This window comes from Bos indicus x Bos taurus, chromosome 27 (assembly GCF_003369695.1).
Source record: "Bos indicus x Bos taurus breed Angus x Brahman F1 hybrid chromosome 27, Bos_hybrid_MaternalHap_v2.0, whole genome shotgun sequence".
In the NCBI taxonomy this organism is placed as follows: Eukaryota; Metazoa; Chordata; class Mammalia; order Artiodactyla; family Bovidae; genus Bos; species Bos indicus x Bos taurus.
In genome coordinates, this window is record NC_040102.1 from 5,625,234 (window position 1) to 5,646,856 (window position 21,623).

At 42.5% G+C, this 21,623-nt stretch overlaps 2 protein-coding genes across 9 annotated transcripts in view; one reads left to right on the plus strand and one right to left on the minus strand.

Annotated features, from left to right (window-relative positions):
- MCPH1 (microcephalin 1) overlaps positions 1-21,623 on the plus strand; it is a 231,750-nt gene that overhangs the window by 115,138 nt on the left and 94,989 nt on the right. The gene's annotated exons all lie outside the window — the stretch shown is intronic.
- ANGPT2 (angiopoietin 2) overlaps positions 1-21,623 on the minus strand; it is a 58,087-nt gene that overhangs the window by 15,135 nt on the left and 21,329 nt on the right. Inside the window, exons 2-5 of the mRNA XM_027530121.1 lie at positions 12,284-12,439; positions 8,763-8,884; positions 2,405-2,637; positions 169-296 (exon numbers count right to left, since the gene is read on the minus strand). Of these exons, the coding sequence (XP_027385922.1) occupies positions 169-296; positions 2,405-2,637; positions 8,763-8,884; positions 12,284-12,439 (639 nt within the window). The remainder of the gene's footprint in view (positions 1-168; positions 297-2,404; positions 2,638-8,762; positions 8,885-12,283; positions 12,440-21,623) is intronic.

Here is a 21,623-nt window from a genome sequence, read left to right on the forward strand (position 1 = left end):
CGTCAGTGCTGTGTGCCCCACCGCGGGGCTCCGAGTTACTCATGGTCGGTGTTTCTTGCTTTGCTCTGCATGCCACTGGCATGGTATGAGAACTATGTATGCAGCTGTTCTGCTCCTGAAACCACCTGCTTCAAGCCAGGGGGCTGAAAATGAGAGGCAGCGCCTTACCTTGATCTCCTCCGTGGAGTTAGGGAACGTCAATGTGTAGACACCGCTGGTGGTCAGTCCCGATTTGAATGCCTCCCCGCAGTCTCTGAAGATGATTTGTTCGTCTTTGGCAAGCAAGGAGTATGAGGCTGTTTTTTAAAAAATTGGAAAGCTTTTAAGAGGAGTTTGTGAAAAGATAAAAGCTGATTATTTTGAGATGCACTTATTTGTAATTGTATCATATTTGAATTGTTATCGTGAGATGCTAGTTTCTTAAGCCTTTCTGATAAAGTTCCTCTTTCAGCCTGTTTGGTATTAATTCTCAAAGGTCATTACCAATAATCCATACTTCCTTTTTCTTCCCATCAACTGTATGTAATGCAAGTACTTTGCAATCACCCTTTGTACACTATTACGTGTGAAAAAATCTTTCATCTTGAGTAGAATCAGATAAAGTGATTACAGAAGAATAAAGAACATACCTAAAAACAGTGCTGGCTCTGCAGTGGCTGTACCCACAACCAGTTCGCCAGTTAGGCTGTGGTCTGGATTGTTTTCTTCTTGTGCATCTGAGGCCAACTATTTAGATAGTAAAATTTCTTTAGACCATTGGGTGAAGACTCCAGTATTCTTTGGATTTTTAGCAGCCATCTCATAGTAGCTTGTCTTAAAGTATAATGAAAGTGTTAGTCGCTCAATCGTGTCTGACTCTGCGATCCTATGGACTGTAGTCCGCCATGTGTTAAAGAGGAACCTAAAATTTATTTATCTGTGTCTTTGAAATTCTTCCTTGAAAGTGTAAAACATCTAGGACTATGAAATTCTTTCAAATTTTTTGTTTCACTCTCAACAGACTTCCCAATCCTTTTTTTTTTTTTTTTTGCCACATTAAAAAAAAAAAAAAAAAGTGTTTGTGTGCATCTGTTCTTGCAGGTATGTGTTTATCTTCCTTCTAGAGACTGACCAGTGCCCCAGGCTCTGGACCAGGTCAGGCGGGCAGCCCGCTTGGGTGGGGGCTCCATCCACCCGCTGGCCGAGGCACGCGGGCAAACCAAGCTCATCCTGTGGCCCTGTCTCCCTGCTGCTTGTTTTTGCCAAGATCTGAGCTGTGTGGTTTTCCTCTACTTTGGCTCATCAAAGCTAGCACCTCACACTGTCCTGGTCCCGCCAGGCATCAGGTGACTGTCTTTTCCTTTTCTACACATGTGAAAAAATGCAGAATTTTTCAAAATTACAAAGGAGTGTGACTCTCATTGGAAGGCATGCACTGCAGACCTGCCATGTAGCACAGGTCATGCTTGTTTGTCTGCTTCCTGGTTTAAGTAGAAACCTTTTTTAAAGGTCTCTCTTACTGAAGTGGGCATAACTGTATGACTCAAGGGAAATGTGAGAACATACTTCTTACAGAAATGAAGAAATATCTCTACATGAATCGCATGTAAAGTGCATCTGTGTCGAACGAATACGTTTGGAAGGGCTCTATGCAACAGGCCATAGTAAGAGCTAGACCCAGTGTTTGAGAAAAAGCAATCTTAAAATACCACACAGGTTGGGTATCATCTCTCTAGTTAATGATGGAAGATGTATCCCTGCTTCCCTCTAATACGGAAGTTGAAGGATAAAACAGAAATAAGGAAGGAGAGATGCCGTTACGGGTGTGGTGAGATACCGGTTTCTTGGTATACTGGTACTGGCGTTGCTTGGATACCGGTCTTATGTAAGCATTGTCTCATTTAACCTTCACAACAACCCTATGGGCCTAGTATTGTTTTTCTCTCCTAAAAAATAAAAAAAATGTCCACTCTGCTTTAGTGATGGAGAAGGAAATGGCAACCCACTCCAATATTTTTTGCCTAGAGAATCTCCATGGATAGAGGTGTCTGGCGGGCTGCAGTCCATGGGGTCGCAAGGAGTTGGACACGACTGAGCAACTAAGCAAGTGGTTTAGTACCTTGGCCAGCCCTATACACCTGTGTTAGCAATGGAACTAACTAAAAGAAGGCTCTCCGAGCCCAGGAACAAAAGGTTGTTTGAGGTGGTTTGCCTCATAATATTTAATTAGTATAAATATATATTCCCTTTCCCCTCTTTCTCCTTCTTTTTAATTGGTTCCGTATTGAGGCCCTATAAAGTATTCATGAGAAATAGTGCCTTTCTTGGAAAATGAAAGGTTTTCTGTTTTTTTTTCAATGAATTTTTGAAATTTCACCGACTAATGACAAAACGGAGGAAAAACTTATGTGTAAACTTTACTTACGGTTTGATGTTGACATCAGAGTCAGTAAATTATTAACTGTCTCCATCAGATCATGTTGCTGCTTTTGGAGAACTGAATTATTCACCGTGGCCGTCACCAGTTGTTTTTCCAGTTCTTCAATGATGGAATTTTGCTTGGATACTAACACCTGGAGCTGATCTTTCTCTTCTTTGATTGACCGAAGTTGAACTATGTGCTTGTCTTCCATATCTAGAACTTTCTTTTCCAGGAAACTTGTAAAGGGAAATAATTGTTAGTGACGGGTTTTCTGATCACCATCAAAGCCATGAGCTTGGTAAACATCTAATCAGTTTCATAATCCTTATACAGTCGTTTATATTTATGGAATTTCTGCTTCTGCAGGGCCCTCTGGTAAGATGTCACAGGAGTTTTAAAGTAATCAGATGTTACTGGAGCCGTGAGGAGGCTCTCAAGCGTGCTGAGATCAGACAGAGGACACAGATATGACATAAGCATGAGGAGAAAGTGCCCTGATGAAAATGTAAGATTCATGACTAGAAATTTCCACATGCACTGTCTGTGAAGACCATGGTTTTTCTCAAGAGGAACGTGGGCATTGAGAAGGTGCCTTGGGGGTACTCTTTCTGCCCCCTTCTGATGCCTATGTCAGAAGCTTTCTCTATCTCCTTTATACTTTAATAAAACTTTATTACACACACACACACACAAAAAGAGAAGGTGCCTTGGTGTTGGGAACTCCTGGGGGTCAGAGCTCTGGGCTGAGAATGTTACCTCTGCACGTGACCCCCCAGTGGTACTCTATCTTTGAGAAAGTCCACCTACAGTCATGAAGTGAAAGTGAAAGTGAAGTCACTCAGTCGTGCCCGACTCTTATCGACCCTATGGACTGGAGCCTACTAGGCTCCTCCATCCACGGGATTTTCCAGGCAAGAGTACTAGAGTGGGGTGCCATTGCCTTCTCCTCTCTACCTAAAATGAAGGCTTTAGATTAGATGATGATCTCTGAGACCCCTTCTAGTTCAAATAATCTGTGAGTCTATTATTCCTTTTTGGGGGGCAGTAACATTTTCTGAACCTTTAACCTTGGAAACATTACTAAACTAACTAAGGGCCTAACTACCTATTCCAGGTCTTACCTATAAGCATTAATAATCAGTATTAATACTACTTATTATTAAATTCAGTTGCAGCTCTTAAATTTATCACCGTCCAGTTGTCAATTTTTTTCTTTCTCCCAAATCTCTGCCAGTATAATCCAGAGATCAGTCACAACCTGGCCTAAAGATTGAGTCTCAAAATTAAATACAAGCAGGTGCTGAAGAGTGAAGCCCAGCATCAGGCCATTCCAGACCAGACTGGCTGTGAGCAGGACCACGTATCTCTGTGTTTAAAGCTTAAAAGAGTCTCAGACATCAGATCTCAGAGCCATGTTCTACAAATGCACATCTGGCCCCTTTAGTTGCTTCTACAGTCAATTTAGATTTAGTGAGTTGTATTATGCTTTTTTTTTTTAATAAAAGGAAATTAAATAAGTGGGATAAGACATGAGAATAAATTCATAGCAAGAATTTTGCACAGTGCAGCAAATGCCATGGTCAGTGTGGACGGATGGTGGGCGGGGGAGGGGCGGTGCCATGGGGACGCCTGTGTCACTGACACTCTGCTCGTTAGCATCTCACTTGGATTCCTGATACAGGATGATCTGCTCGATCGTCACCATGGAAGTTGGATGTTGGTACTGTGTAACTTTATATTAATGTAATTCATGGTCTGTTGAGAAATGTGGAGAAATAGCCCTGTTGGCAGAAATATCAAGGCGGAATCATGTTTCTTTTATGTGTTTTTATTGCCTGTCTTCAGAAGGGGACATTATAAATGACAGTGCTTTTTAGAAACAACTGAATCATATATCGGTAATTGTAATTTAATTGAACTGGTGCAAGTAGCCCCTAAATCATTTATTTTTAGAAGGAAAGAAATGTTAAGATGAAAAAGTATAGTAATTTTCAACTTCAGCTCATGGTTATTTTCAGGAAGATGTTGATGCTATTAAGTACTTTGACTTCACTGGAAAAAAATTAAATACTTCACGTTCCATGAAGAAAGCAATCACACTTTGAGAGAACTATTGAAGATAATTTAAAATATGGTTTTTCAAATGTGCAACACAGTCACATATTTTTGTAATGATGAAATCTTAGGCTAGTCCACATCTTAGGCTAACCTCAAATTTTAAGGTACCTGAAAACACCATGCCAAACTCACTGAACGCTATAAAATCATCAACATGACTTTCTTATTATTAATTTTAAAGTTGTTGATGAAAAGAAACATATTATTGCCATTTCATTTCATATTGTGTCAAAAGAGAACATGCTTCCTGCAGCTGCTAAAAAGGTTATTCTTCTGCAGGTGGAGATTCGTTACGTATGGTTTTTGTAAGTCCACTGATAAAAGCTACGTCTTTCGGTATCCTCACTATGGCAGGTCACTCAGAAGCAGTGCTGTGGCTCCAATCTGAGTTAGGTGTGTGCGTTCAGTTGTTTAGTCATGGCTGACTCTTTGCAACCCCATGGACAGTACCTGCCAGGCTCCTCTGTCCATGGAATTTTCCAGACAAGAATACTGGAGTGGGTTGCCATTTCTTTCTCCGGGGGAATCTTCCCAACTCAGGAATTGAACCTGAGTCTCTTGCATCTCCTGCATTGCAGGCAGATTCTTTACCACTGTGCCACCAGTCTGAGTTAGATATTTGCAATTCAGGTGTGGAGCTCTGCTGTTGGAAGTGACTTGGGATTTTATTTATTTATTTTTTTTACAAGTTTGGGAGCCACTTGCTCATTTATTTTTTTTTATTTATCTTTTTTTTGCCAAGCATTTTAATTATTTAATTTTTTTAAAACTTTACAATATTGTATTGGTTTTGCCAAATATTGAAATGAATCCGCCACAGGTATACATGTGTTCCCCATCCTGAACCCTCCTCTCTCCTCCCTCCCCATACCATCCCTCTGGGTCGTCCCACTGCACCAGCCCCAAGCATCCAGTATCGTGCATCGAACCTGGACTGGCGACTCGTATCATACATGATATTATACATGTTTCAATGTCATTCTCCCAAATCTTCCCACCTTCTCCCTCTCCTACAGAGTCCATAAGACTGTTCTACACATCAGTGTCTCTTTTGCTGTCTCATATACAGGGTTATTGTTACCATCTTTCTAAATTCCATATATATGCATTAGTATACTGTATTGGTGTTTTTCTTTCTGGCTTACTTCACTCTATATAATAGGCTCCAGTTTCATCCACCTCATTAGGACTGATTCAAATGTATTCTTTTTAATGGCTAAGTAATACTCCATTGTGTATATGTACCACAGCTTTCTTATCCATTCATCTGCTGATGGACATCTAGGTTGCTTCCATGTCCTGGCTATTATAAACAGTGCTGCGATGAACATTGGGGTACACGTGTCTCTTTCCCTTCTGGTTTCCTCAGTGTGTATGCCCAGCAGTGGGATTGCTGGATCATAAGGCAGTTCTATTTCCAGTTTTTTAAGGAATCTCCACACTGTTCTCCATAGTGGCTGTACTAGTTTGCATTCCCACCAACAGTGTAAGAGGGTTCCCTTTTCTCCACACCCTCTCCAGCATTTATTGCTTGTAGACTTTTGAATCGCAGCCATTCTGACTGGTGTGAAATGGTACCTCATAGTGGTTTTGATTTGCATTTCTCTGATAATGAGTGATGTTGAGCATCTTTTCATGTGTTTGTTAGCCATCTGTATGTCTTCTTTGGAGAAATGTCTGTTTAGTTCTTTGGCCCATTTTTTGATTGGGTCATTTTTTTTTCTGGAATTGAGCTGTAGGAGTTGCTTGTATATTTTTGAGATTAGTTGTTTGTCAGTTGCTTCATTTGCTATTATTTTCTCCCATTCTGAAGGCTGTCTTTTCACCTTGCTAATAGTTTCCTTTGTTGTGCAGAAAATTTTAGTTTGTTAGAGATGTTTGTTCAGCAGAGTGGTTTTATGGAGAAAATGTTGTGGTGTTTGAAAATAACTTGTAAATAGGGGCTTCCCTGGTGACTCAGATGGTAAAAATAACTCATGAAAAATGGATTGAAATTATTGGAAAAGCACACTACTGGTCAAATGTCAGTTAACCAGGGGAAAACTGTAGGATTAAGAGGGGAGGGAGGAATGTGAAGGATCATTTAAGCAAGAATTATCAGAAAACAGAGCAGCTTCCTGTGTGGTTGGAGTCACAATTTTATACATTGTAAAGCTTTAACATACGAAAGAATTTTATCAAATTATGGATGATTAAAAAATGTAGTGAAGGTTGTTGATTGCATTTCACAGCAGTTCAGGCTGCGTTTCACAGCAATTCAGGCTGAAAAAAAAATTGCATATTGTGATAAGTGAAAATATTAAGCAGTGTGTCTGAATTGAGAATTAGATGCATACTTTTCTAGACAAAAGGCAATGCCATTTGACAACTATTTATAAAGTTGTTGTCTGGGTAACATAACTGACACGTGTAAGTGATCATCTTAGCACCATAGCATACTAACTCAGAAAGTAAAGCGGGAACCACATCCAGCACCAGAGTGTCCCAGCATTACTGCAGCCCATGCAGGGGAACACTAAATAAGGCCATGTTAACAACAGGAAACAAGAGAGACTCTTAACATATCTCAATTATTGGACTCAGACTTTTATATTACTTTTCATAAGAGATAAATGTGAAACATTAAAATATTTAGAATAAAAATCTACTTGGTACAGATGGATGGATAAAGTTGTGGTACATATATACAATGAAATACTATTCAGCGACAAAAAAGAACAGAATTTGAGTCCATTCTAGTGAGGTGGGTGACCCCAAGCCTGTTATAGAGTGGAGTAAGTCAGAAAGAGAAAAGTATCATGTATTAATGCTTATTGATGGAATATCCAGAAATGAAGGAGTGGAGACTCAGAGAATGGACCTGCGGGGGCACAGTGGGGAAAGGGGAGAGTGGGGCGGACGGAGAGAGTGGCACTGACATGTGCGTGCACTGTCATACGTGAGCTCAGTGGCTAGCAAGAAGCTGCTGTGCGTCATAACACAGGGAGCCCAGCCCACTGCCCTGTGATGACTGAGACAGGTGGGCTGGCAAGAGGGGAGGGAGGTGATCCGTGTATAATTATGGCTGATGTGTGGCGTTGTATGGCAGAAACTGATACAACACTGTAAAACAATGTTCACCCAATTAAAAGTTTAAAAAAAAATCGACTTGCTTTTCAAAACTTTCAGTGAATTCAGTCTGTTACCCACGGAACAGAATTCTTTCAGTTTAGTTCTCAATTAAAGGAAAGAATGATTGTAAGACAGTTAAGTCTTATTTTTGGCTATGATGAAGAATTACTTAGTTGCATTAACAGTGTGATGCGTGTCCTGATTAGAAACAAGGAAATACGCACACCCGGAATGTGAACGCAATACCCTCCTACGTCCCCACCTGAGTGAGCCTACAAAAACAGTCCCCACTGGTCACCCATAATCTTGGTTTTCGTATCAGTTTTTTTTGAGAGCTTTTAACATTTTATTTTAGATATTAACATAACTGTATTTAATATTAACTTTTGTTTTTAGAAGGCAATGGCGACCCACTCCAGTACTCTTGCCTGGAATATCCCATGGGCGGAGGAGCTTGGTGGGCTGCAGTCCATGGGATTGCTAAGAGTCAGACACGACTGAGCGACTTCACTTTCACTTGTCACTTTCATGCATTGGAGAAGGAAGTGGCAACCCACTCCAGTGTTCTTGCCTGGAGAATCCCAGGGATGGGGGAGCCTGGTGGGCCGCCATCTGTGGGGTCGCACAGAGTCGGACACGACTGAAGCGACTTAGCAGCAGCAGTGGCAGCAGCATGCTTTAAAAATAAACGTTGCATCATGAAATGTGTGTTGGTTTACAATAAGGTGTAGTTTTCCTGCTGTAGACCATTTTGCATTGAAATAAACTAAGTTCTCAGAGGCAAAGAACTTGTTAATATCAAAATGCCTCAGTAGTAGTTTTCCGTGGATTGATGTAAAATCCTGAGGTAAAATTTGGAGGATTCATGTAAGAGGATCTTTAAGAGGCCCAGAGTGTTAAAAAAAAAAAAAAAAACAAAGTCAAGGACTATTTTAGAAGGTGATACCATTTTGGTGTTTTTCTGCAAACCCTCTCCCTACGTTCTCGTCAACTCCTGATCCTTGCACTGTACAGTAAGAAATTCGGCATTTTGAAAGCCATGCTTATTTATAGTTAATAATCACTTGAAATAGGCTTTCATATCCAGAAAATGTATGATTCTGGGTTATACGTCTCTTTATATTTTTATTACCTGTTCTTATCTTGCAGTTTGCTTATTTCACTGGTCTGATCCAAAATCTGTTTTTCCAATTTGTTTGTAGAAAGAGAGTGTTCTAGAAGCTGAAGTTCAAGTCTTGTTGTCTGATTTAATACCTAAATGTAACAAAATAAAATTCCTACTTAGTATTTTTTTAAATTAGATACAAAGTCATCTAAATTATAGGAAAAAATAAATAAAATATTACTTATTTACCCAAGTATCTTATTTTGACATATTTTTCATTTTCAGAAAAGGTTTGTTGTGCTGGAATACTTCAAAATGTGCTAAACATTTTTTTTTCGCCATGTTATTTTGGAAAGGATTTAATAGTTCTGGACAGTGGTGTTTGTGTCAAATAATGTTCATTTTCTTGCTCTGCCGTGTTTTGTCATTTCACACAGTGGAATAATCAGGAGCATAAAATGGTCATATTTAATATATCAGAAATAGTTGATAAATGAAAAGAGGCATTTCCTTTCCTCGAGACAAATGTTGCCCCCACATCTCTGTGTCAGTGGACACTGTTTAGAACCACCTACTTCCATTCTGTAAGAGCACAGCTCACTTTTAGCCTAGCATTTCCTTATTTGTATTCACTTGTTTAGTCTTCCCCCCCCCCTTTCCTTTTCCATGTCTCTTTTTCCTATTTTAAAAGTCATGTCAGCCCATCAGGAAACGAGAGCATCAGTATGGAGCAGGAGCTGGGTCTCGCTCTGTGGGCCTTTCTGACACACACCACGTGCGGTATCGCTGTTCCATTGTGTTCCGACAACTTCAAGAATGAATTCTTTCGCCTTTGGCTGCATTTTAGCAGGAAGAGTGTGGTGACTCATGTCCTCTGTGTCATGGTTACTCAGGATGTGACGTCATGTGTTAAGTGTCAGGCAGAATTGTTGGCCGGAATGAGGGTCCTTGAAAGAAGCATTGTTTGCTCGGGGTCTGTGTCATTCATGAACGCCTTGGCATGGCCCCATCACACGGGTTTAGGGACAGCCTGGTCTTCAAAGCTGGATGCCTTCCTGCCATGACCAGTCCTTTGTGCATGAGTAAAGACCCTGGCCAGCCCCAGGGTGTGATTGGATACTAACACCCGGAATATAGATGAGGCCTACATCTTCTGTGGGCCCCAACAATGTGCATTGGTTATTGAGAGAAGGAACTGGAAACTCGTCTTTGATTTTGCTCCTAGAGTTCAGGAGGGGAGGGGCAACCGATGGGTCCTGACCGATCCAGGACCAATGCGATGTTTTCCCATCACTTTTCCGAAGGCCTCCAGCTGCAGGTGACTCTAAATTACCCAGGTCACGTGGTTGTCTATTGGGTCTAAGATCTCAGGCCTCCAGCCTTCCCTCCCCGTCTGGTTTAATAGTCTCTCACACTGACAGGCTGGAAGAATCTTCTAATCAGAACCTTTCGTGTTTGAATTTAACCAGCTTCACACAGTCACTGCCCACCAGATACCCGAGTAAGTTGATGCATAATTTGGTCCCTCGATGGCTTTGATTAGTCTCAGCATCTTACTGTGTTTAGTCGGATATTAGAGGCCATTTGCTTTCCAGCCATCTTCCTATTTTCCTGTTTTCTACTTAGTTTTGCAATAGATTTTTTTAAAAAATCATGTGACTCAACAAAATCTTATTAAATGCTAGTGAGTCTAACTTACAGAGGACGGCCAAGGTTTCCATTATTGCTTTGTATCTGATGCTTTTTTCTTACTCTGACCTGAAACATAAGCAGTGTTATATTCGGGTCTTCTTGGCTGTGCGTGGCTTTCTCTGGTTGAGACGAGCGGCTCCTCGTCACTCTGTGTGGACTTCTTCCTGCTGTGGCTTTTCTTGTTGCGGGTGGAGCACAGGCGGCAGGCGTGCGGTCTCTGGTGGCTGCAGCGTGTGGGCATGCAGAGTCTTACCTTCCCCGACCAGGGATTGAACTTGGCCCCCACATTGGCAGGCAGATTCTTACCCACTGCGCCACCAGGGAAGCCGCAGGACTGTTTCTGAAGGGCTTGATTGCTCATCAGTTGTATTCTCAGAAGGTGGGCCTGTGACTCAAATATTACTAATCTATTTGAATAGTTGACCATGGGTATATCTATACATTTACTTTTAGATGTTTCTGTCTTAACTTGTTAGATTTAATGTACCTTTCAGAATTTTGAGTACCTTGTGGTCCGTTGTATAAAATACCTGTATTTTTCCTAAACTATTCTGGTATTGTGGAGATATTTGATAAGCAAAGAACGTCTTATTCTGTACTCAGCTAAGAATCTTGTCTTCTCCTGCCCCTCCCTTGCTGTCTCTGCTTGTCCAGCGGTTCTCGGGGCAACGATGGGAGAACATCAGTGCCCTTCTCAATGTGAGCTACCTCAATTGGAAGGCTTATGGTTTCTCTTCTCCCTTATCACCTCCTGGCTGATGCTGGGCATGTCTTGGTTCTTTAGCTTAAGTAGCACATGAATCATAAGATTATACAGGAATATGTCATGGGAACCGTTTTCAGTTAAATCTACTTTTTTTTTTTTGAGCATTACTTATAACTCGTGGTAGAAAGATACTCCTCATAAGCCTATAAAGAAGTCAGGATTAGAACCCAGCAGGCCATCTTACCAGTGGTGAATCTTGAACTTGGAGCTTCTCCATAGGTCCCCCAACAGCACTGTTTGCCCACCGGGACTCTTTCTATTGGGTCACCTCTGGCGGGCCATCCAGCATGGCTCCAGACAAACGTCATTCTATTGTTTTGCTGTTATTCTGATATTTTTGTAGTTCATATTCTTCTTTCCTACCATTAATTGACAGCTCATAGAACCTTAAAGCTCACAGGGAACTGGCCAGCTCTCCTGTTCGGAGTCACCACCTCAGAGGCCTGCGGAAAGCTGATGCCTCGCTCTAATTCATTCATCAGGTTAGTCATGGAGCTCAGGTCTTTGGGCTGAAAGCTAAGCCATCTCTGTGCCTCAGCTGCTGCTTCCTACTCTTCCCTTTGCTTCTTTCTCTTCCCTTTGCTTCTTTCTCTTCCCTTTGCTTCTTTCTCTATAAACTCACACCACAAAATGTATAAACTCACACCACAGATTGTTTTGGCAGTTCTATGAGACTTAGGTTTCACCTTAACTCAAGAGTTACGGTTAAGAACAAAGGTTGTAGCACTCTGCCCCTGCTCTTCATGCCTCAAGTACACAAAAATGTCAAGGGCTCAGAACTGAAAAGTTCGTCTAGAGTCCAGAAAACACCAATAAGACAAGGGAGCACTTATCTTATAGCAAGTCTGAATAATGTGAAACTGGTCTGAATGTCCTCAGTAGAATAAATGTAATTTAATGTCAGTATTAAAAATATATATTTCCTGATTTTAATTTCTATCTAGACACAAATTATTAACTTCTTATCAAGTCATCCTTTCTTCTGCTTTTCTGGAGCTTTCCCTGCCTCTCCCTCCTGTCACTAGGTAACGATTTTGTGCTAGTTGTCTGTCAGTCTGGGCCACTCTGTGTTCCCTGTTTCCCTACTTACTTGGGCTTCAACATCGGTTAACTTCCGGGTCTGCTCTGCGGTTTGATTGAGCAGGTTGGTCCCTATTTCTATCATCACAGCGGTCTGGTTCTGCACTGCATTCTGTTGTATCTCCACCATCTCTTTCTTCATGTTGTCCTGGATGTAATTCTCAAGCTAGAAAAGAGCAAGCGTCAGAAAGACAGTCATCAGTCAAACGATCAGACATTGTATTCCTAATTCGTTTCCCTGCCTTTTAAAACATCTCTTGGACGACGTGTACTTTGCTCTGATATGGGGATTTCTTGCTTTTTTTTTCATCACTAGCAATAAAAACCAGTGTGATTTTCTATTCACTCAAAACCCAGCAGCTCAGTAACAGCATGTGTGGGCGACCATTTAGGCAGCCCTGGAAGTCTATGCACAGCAGCACAGGAGGTGGTGAAACCACAGCTCAGAGGTGGGCAGGTGGCCTGCCAGTGTGCTTCAGTGTGTTGCATTCCTGTGACACAGAAAATGAAAATTTGGTATAAGGAAGCATCACTGTTTCTAGCATGTTCTGGACGGTGGTTTCTTGAAATACAAGCTTTAGAAGACGCTTAAGCTAGAGCACAAGGAAGGACACACCTGTGGGTTTTCCGGCTAACTCAGGACCACACTCCATAAAGACCACTGTCCCCACCAACTTCCCTCTTACTGAGTTCATCACACATTAGACCTGTTAAGTTTCTCTGTGGTTTTTCATGGTTTCGTCATTTTCCCGATCAGGCAGACTTAATCATATGCTCGTCTGTTCATCTCGCGTGACTGTCAGGATGGTTCTTCTGCCTTGAGTTGCTGTGGACCATGGGTGGGCCAGCTCATTTTAACATTCGCTTGTGTGCAAGAGCATCGGGAAGCTCATTCACTGCCATGGTATAGATGCCTATGTCTTTGGCAGTTAAAATGCACAGTTAAATACAAATGCAGACCAGCCAGGTGTGTGTGAGGAGTCTGTGGGCTCCAGGCTGTGCACAACTGTTCCTCCATTTTCTGTGAACTCTAGGTAAGCCGCTCGGCTTTGGGGGAACCACAGAGTCCTCATATATATAACAGGGTTTCAGTTTGGTCAAGAGGAATGTTTCAAGGATTAATTAAGCTATATTTTTAAAGGCATTGTGCCAAAAGGTCTATAGTCTTTCTTAGTTTATTCTTGCCTTTTTCCTCCCCCCACTTTTAAATTTTACAATTTAAATACATGATCTAAAATAACTCATGGATAAAAGTTTGTAATTTCTCCTCCCCTCTCCCTCTGTCTCTCTCTCCTCTCCTCTCTTTCTGCCTGCCTCTCATTCCCCCTGCTTCCTCCACTACCATGGGAATAGTGGAATTTTTGAGGTTAAAGTTAAAGCTATGTAAATCATCCAGAAGGGTTGTCTTAGTTACTCTTAACACCCAACAAAGATAATATTTAGAAAGACATATTCTGGGAAGTTTGGAACTATTAAAGATACACTCAAGCTGGAGTTTGGTTTAAGTCCATATGCTGAAGTAGTAATTTACAAACTAGTAGAAATAAGTCTTAATCTTCTCATTGGTTTCGTAGTTAAGAGCTAAATAGAAGCAGTTCTATCTCCTGTCGTTCTAAATCACGTAACTAGAAGGGGAAAATGGACCCTTAGTCGTCACCCACCCTGACTCTAGAACTAACGAGTCCAACATGGTTACAGTCAACAAGAGACACGAGAGGCTTGTTTACAACTCGATATTTGAAAGTCAAGTTGCAATCTAAAATTAGACTCAAGAACTTCAAAAGACATAAAAGACCTAAATTTTTAAAAATAAAATTTCTTCACTTTATGGCCATATTTTTCTGTAAGCTTAAAAACAATAGGAATAAATGTTTTTTAAGTCACTATTTTTCCGCTTTTCTAAGATGACAAAGTCTAGGTATGAGGTGTGCACATCTCATGTGTAAAAGTATACATATCAGTGTATGTTAGAGGGGAAATTACAGGTCTACACATGTGTGTATATAGATAGTATATATATAGTGTATATGTATATCGTTTATTTTTATGTATATAACATATGCAACTGTAAAATTCTATATGATACTGACCCAGTTGCTAACTAATTGAAATCTTTGAGAGAAGAGAAAAACAGGAATATTCTTAGATTTTTTTTGTGTCCTGATTCTCAACAAGTTTTGTGCTTTCACACTTGACACGGTCAAATTAACGTTATAAGAGAAAAGGGCAATATGACAGTTGTACATATATTTAATGGAATATTTCCCAGCCATTAAAGAGAAAGAATTTCAGTCAGTTCTAATGAGGTGAATGAACCCAGAGCCTATTATACATAGTAAAGGAAGTCAGAAAGATAAATACAGTATATTAATACATACATATATATATATATGGAATCTAGAAAAATGTTATTGGTGAACCTATTTGCAGGGAAGGAATAGAGACGCAGATGTAGAAAATGGACTTGTGGACACACTGAGGGGAGAGAGAGTGGGACGAATGGAGAAAGTAGCATCAGCACACCTGCACTGTCAAGTGTAAAACGTAGCTACTGAGAAGTTGCCGGACAGGGAGCCCAGTCTGGCTCTGTGATGACTGCAGGGGTCAAACGGGGCAGTGGAGGGAGGAGATGTAGGTACAATCGTGACTGATTTGCACTGTTGTATGGAGGAAACCAACACAACATTGTAAAAAAAATTTTTTTAATTTAAATTTTAAAAGCATATAGTTACTCCCCAGAACAAAAGCAAGAGCAACAGTAACAACCACAGTAGCTCTAATAACTAAAGTCTAGCTGACGCTTATTGGTTGCTCCCATGTCTCAGCTACTGTACTCACCTCTTTCCACAGACCCACGGACCCAGTCTCACTCACATGGGCACTTCTGGGCTCTGGAGCAGACTGGTAGTTCAACCCAGAGGCCCCACCCCACTTTCTGCCTTTTAACAGCCAAAGTGGTGTGTTCCAAAACTGATGTGAGCCTGCCTTTCAATGTCCAAGATTCTCAGGGCCTTAAAAAAGAGAGGGAGACCACCTACCATGTAGTTAAGGAAGCTGAAGGGATCATTTTTACTCACAGAAAAGCCTAGATGTGAAGATTACCACTGATGATTTTTATCTCCTGAGAGCATCATGACAAAAGAATCTTTTTCACTCCAAACACTAGTAGTAATTTTTAGCGAGAAAGACTCTGAACATTCATTATACAGTGTGAAAATTTCCCATTTAATGAAGCCTTTCCCTAAATCAGCATAAGACCAGATCTAGGAATGAAGCAGTTTGGTTGATCCACGCCGACACCTGTGTTTTAAAAATTCCCATTTCTTGAGGTTGACGGATTAATTATTTTCTAGTTTATTGCCCCAGTGCATCTTTCTTTTTAGTATCCCCTCTGTTTAATTGCCTTCGACTGAAACCCAGAAGTACTGAAATTGGCCCGGTGAAATTTCACTCAAAGATAAGGAAGTCTTAGTACGAGAAAGAACATGGGACAGATGAGATCTCTCCTCCCATTGGCAGCGCGCTGCAGCGCTTCCCGCTCTCGCCGTGTGCGCTCAGCTGCTCTTATCAAAACAGTTTCAAGACACTTGAGCCTCCCGAGGGAGGGACAGGGTTCTTTCTCGCTTCACATGGGTGGCTTCATGCACTCATATTTTGCAGGGATGTTTGACATTGCCCTCATGTCTGAACATTATTAGGCAGCAGTTTTGATTTGTGGGTCCAAGTGCCTCGGAAAGGTTCCCATTACAAGCTAGAAAGGACTGCGTGGACGTTCATCATGTCCTCATTTTAATCGGTGGTCCAAACACGCTTCCAAGTATGGGTCCTTGAGCTGTTTCTCTTTCCTTCGGATTCACATGGATTACCCACACTCGAATTAACATTGTAAGGCTATTGCTGTGATTATAAGTTGTGTAGATTTTTTTGCTTGATATTATTTTTTATTTGCAAAAGAGTTGCACTCCAAACACCATCTTTTAAAAGTTGGCAACACATCGAAATTCAAGCAGCCAGCGGAAAATATTTTAGCAAAACATAGACATATATGTATTGTTTTAATGTGAAATATGTCCAGAGGTTTTTCATTGCTCCCCCAACATTTGGAAAGATCAGATTTGACAGGAAAAATAAGCCCATTTTCAAAGCAACTCTGGCAGATTGATTACACACCAAAATGTTTTCCTGGCTGTCTTCCTTCTCACCAAGATTATCATCATTTTTTTATTTATTTATTTTTTTGCACCAAAAGGAAAGTAATCTTGAAATTGGCTGGGGAAAAGAATGCATGGATAGTGTACAAAGCCCATCCCTAACTTTGAGATTTTGATGTTGGTCATCACTTCTGTTTTTTAAATTTATTTACTTGTGGCTGCACTGGGTCTCCATTGCTTTGTGCAGGCTCTCTCTAGTTGCGGCAAGTGGGAATGACTCGAGCTGTGGTGCAAGGGCTTCTCATCGCGGTGGCTTCTCTTGCTGTGGAGCGCAGGCTCTAGGGGCACAGGCTTCAGTGGTTGTGGCGCGTGGGGTCAGCGGTTGTAGCACAGGGGCTTAGTTGCTTCGTGGCATGTGGGATCTTCCTGGACTAGGGATTGAACCCGTGTCACCTGCACTGGCAGGTAGATTCTTTCCCACTGAGCCACGGGACGTCTGATCACTTCTATTTAAACACAACTCCATGTCCTGCTGATGCCTTCTAGTTCATTAGGTTTTGCCCATCTGGATGACCTAATCTCCGTAGGCAATTAACAAACAACTGGAGGTTTTCTTGGAAACATTTTATTCTGTAGCGCTTCAACTTAGAAACAAGATATTTTAGCTGTTCTCTCTTTCCCATCCAAAAGGATGATTTTCCTCCCTTGGGAATCCCTCTGACTTGATGCCTTCTTCCCACCCAAGGTGTGCCCTCCTCTGTCTTCTAGATTGCCGTGCAACCCCTGATTCTGGCCCCACGATCTGAGAGTCAGCGCTTACTGCAGGCTCCTTCCCCCCCGAAGCTCCAGCGCTCTGTGGCACCTGGGCCTGTGAGCTGATGTGCAGCACACACCCTTCCTGACCTGTGCTCCGTAGTCTCCGCGCTTCACTCCCTGCGCACACCTGCCTCGTAGAGGCACCAGACACGGAGGCTGCTTCATCCCTCTCACCTCCTTCATCCTTCCGACCTATGTCATCTTTGCAGAAGGCCTTTCCCTTCCTGCAGTCAGCCCCTGCACCACTGCACGCTCTCTTCAAAGAGCCCCACACGCTTGCATGTTGTGATTTGATGTTGAAAACATTTCATTTCTGTCTCATTGCTGTTTAAATCTCCTCACACTACAGGTCTGCATTCTTGTTTGCTTGGGATACAGAAATCCTGTAATCACTCTCCAGTCATACACCCTAGTGACAATGAGCAGAACATTTACTCCTATAATTAGTTTGAAAACTTGAATGCAAGATTATTAAATCCAGGGGTATTCTGTTTGGAAGGCTTCTGACCTAATGTTCTTGGTTCCCTGTCATGAGGAAACCAAAACATCTTTCAAGGTCTTCAGACAGAGAAGTGGCAAAGCTGGGCTTTCCTTTCCCTCCTTATAAGGCTTGTTTTATTTTGCCTTGTGTATCTGGAGATCTTACTGGCCAAGCAGTTGTGTCCTCAGCAGAGGGTAAAGGGGAGAGGCTGGGGGATGTAGGTCTCAGTCAAACCTTTGTCGCCTCAAACCTTGCAGGGACACCTTTCAGAGACAATGTTCAAATAAAGGGGAGAGGCTGGGGGATGTAGGTCTCAGTCAAACCTTTGTCGCCTCAAACCTTGCAGGGACACCCTTCAGAGACAATGTTCAAATGCCCCGTGAGCTGGGGAGTCTTTTCGAGTCTTCTTCGTATCAATGCCGCACTTGAATCCATGTCTCCCAGAAGAGCCCACATCAAAGCCACTTGCCTTCCGTCAGCTCCAGAAGTCTCCCTCTCTGCCCTCCTCGGGTTCCGGCAGACTGGACATCAGGGAGGCAGGGTCCTGCAGCACAGGCCTTCTGGGTGGTTGATAAACAAACCTGCTCGCAGCCACCAGAATAACCATGTGGACCCACGCCACGGAGGATCATTCGGGCACTTCCTACCTATAACTCATTTGTTCTGGCCTATTTTCCACTTTTTTCTGTTTGTCATTTATGAGTGACATTCTGTTAACCTGACCCTGTGTTTTCAGATAACCCTGTTCCTATTTTCACTAGCATAAAGAGACTAAAAGTGTGCTTGGTGCTGCCTGTAAACTGCAAGACACGGTAAGGAGCAGAGCCACAGGCACCAGCTGCTGCTGAACTGAGGTGCACAGCTTGTCCCCCTCCTCCTGGGACAGATAAAGCTGTAATCCTCTGAGTGCCCCAGTGTATCTGGGTTCTTTGCTTTTATTGTGGGTGTCACTTTGTGTTCCTTTTCGTCGTTTAGCTTAGATATACTATCTCTTTGCCTCTTCTGTGTTACCCTTACCATCAGTCCAAATTCTAAGGAGAAAATGTATTTTTCCCTTCAGAATGTTCCAATCATTTCCTACCGATAGAAAGGCAGTTTTTCATCAATAGCATCCCTTTTTTAAATATATGCAAGCATATATATATATATATATAATGAGGTTGGTATAACAACATAAATTCGTTTGGACATTTCATATGGGAAAAGGGGTCACGTTTTACACAAGATGAAGCTGTTAAGAGGACTTTGAAGGTACGTACATATTTACCCAAATATCTGCAAGAGCCCTGGCTCACAGCACCTTGCAGATACTTGTTTGTCACGGAGCAAATAATATGTAGCAGATCCTGTAAGGTCATGTGTACACTTATAAACAGCAAGAATAGTCACAGCAGTAACAACTACAAAATGCTTTCTCACTCACACGCATACATCTATGCATATATTTAATGAGCTTTGATTCTCAAGCTGCCTTGGCTTGAGTTCCCCCAAAGCAGAGCCCAAGACAAGCACACTGGCAGGAAGTTTCCTTAGGAAGAGGCCTCAGGGAGCCATCTGGGGGTACAGGCCAGGGAAGCCAGACAGAGTAAGCTGGTTCACACACGTGGACTCCCTCGAACACCACAGCAGCCCCTGGTGAGAAGCCCCCCAGGCCCTTCTGAGGGGCCCCAGGAAATGCATTTCAGACCTTTCCGCCTGGATTAAGGACTCCCATCCTGCTGCAGGCTGCGCTGCAGGGGCCCCGAAGATGCACTGGAGGTCGGGCAGGAAGCTGGGTCTGTGGGACTAACTCCCACTGACCGCTCCCTGGGGGACTGCCTGGACAAGGGGGGCCCAGAGGACCAGCCAAGGCCTCCAGAGTGGTCCCTGGTAGTAGGGGCACCCCCAGGCCTCACTCACAGAGCAGAAACCCTGGGAGGAGCACTCAGCGTGCCTCCCCAAGGCCTGTGGACCCAGCTCTGCTGTGACACAGGTAAGGGGCTTGACACCCAGGTCGTGTGGGATTGTGGGGTTGCAGCCCTGACTTCTGCGGTTTGGTGATGCTGCCGAGGAAACAGCTGTCGTGGAAGCAGCCCTTCGAAAAGGGCAGTGTTGCTAACAAGTCTGGGGCCAGAGACCAAACCGAGGCCATGATCACCACGTGCCGAAGATCGAGCAGGAGCTCGACAGGCCCGAGCAGTCAGGGAACTTCGCTCTGACCTCAACAAGTGCTCGACCACACACAAGACAGCCTGCTGACTCCTGCCAGCTTTGGTCTGGTTTCTGGTTCCTGGGCTTTTTTGTTCTCAGCCTGGGAGATTCAAGTGATGCTTCCTACAGAGATACAAAGAGAACATACAACTATTCTCTCCTTTGTAAAAGGAATTGTTGATTATTACAATGGAAATTCACTGAAATTCAGCTCTGGGAAAGAGATTTGATGATACCACTGTAATGGCAGAAACTGAAGAGGAACTTGATGAGGATGAAAGAGGAGAGTGAAAAAACTCTCGTTGGCTTAAAGCTCAACATTCACAAAACTAAGATCATAGCATCTGGTCCCATTACTTCATGGCAAATAGAAGGGGAGAAAGTGGAAACAGTGACAGATGTTATTTTCTTGGGCTCCTGAATCACTGGGGACAGTGGCAGCCATGAAGCTGACACTTGCTCCTTGAAAGAAGAGCTATGAAAAACACCTGGACAGTGTATTAAAAAGCAGAGACATCACTTTGCTGACAGAGGTCCATCTAGTAAAAGCTATGGTTTTTCCAGTAGTCACGTACAGATGTGAGAGTTGGACCATAAAGAAAGCTGAGCGCAGAAGAATTGATGTTTTGAAACTGTGGTGTTGGAGAAGACTCCTGAGAATCCCTTGGACTGCAAGGAGATCAAATCAGTTAATCCTAAAGGAAATCAACCCTAAATACGCATTGGAAGGACTGATGCTGAAGCTCCAATGACTTTGGTCACCAATGGGAAGAGCTGACTCATTGGAAAAGACCCTGATGCTAGGAGATGCTAGGAAAGATTGAGGGCAGGAGAAGGGGATGACAGAGGATGAGATGGTTGGATGACCTCATTAACTGAATGGACGTGAGTTTGAGCAAACTCTGGGAGATATTGAAAGACGGGAAATCCTGGAGTGCTTCAGTACATGGGGTCCCAAAGAGTTACACGTGACTGACTGACCGAGCACACACATACTAGGGATTTGTTTTTCAATGATTCTAAAACACTCTTGCCTTTGAAAATTATGATGCACCAAGAAAAAAGTGAAGTGAGTCAGTATTTCAGTGTCTTTCTATGGCAGGCAGAACCTTTGAAACATTATATATTCATGAACATGTATATTTATTAATGCAAACACATCCTCACATGTGGAGATAAATGTAGATGCAGATACATCCATCCATTGTCACCTGTCTGTGGGTGACAGACCTTTAACGCCATATGGGGAGGAAGACTTTGGAAATCAGTGACATTGTTGAACTTGCTAGAATATGAGTGAGGATTCTAGAACCTGCATCCCAGTGCTAGCTGGTATTGGAGTGAAAAAACCCTGGAGACCCAGTGCCCATTCCGGGACTCTTACACTGCACTGGTGTACCTGTCCACCCCTGAAAACTTTGCTACTAAGCCGTTAGCAGTTTTACTTTCCACTTCTGGGAGGAAGTATTCAGATCGCAAATGTTATTTGTGTCTTATCTGTTTCCTTTCTGCTCTTTCTGTATCATGTGGGTTTGCAGAACTCCTGGGTAGCTTTCTAGAGAGATCATCTTTGCAGCAGGCTTTTTTTTTTTTAACATGAAATAAATGTGCGCTGCCATAATTACTATGCTAGACAGCTATGAAAGGGGAAAGAGTAAAGGAATTTAAATGATTTTTGTCTAGAAGATACCTTCAAGACAAACTAGCTCTTT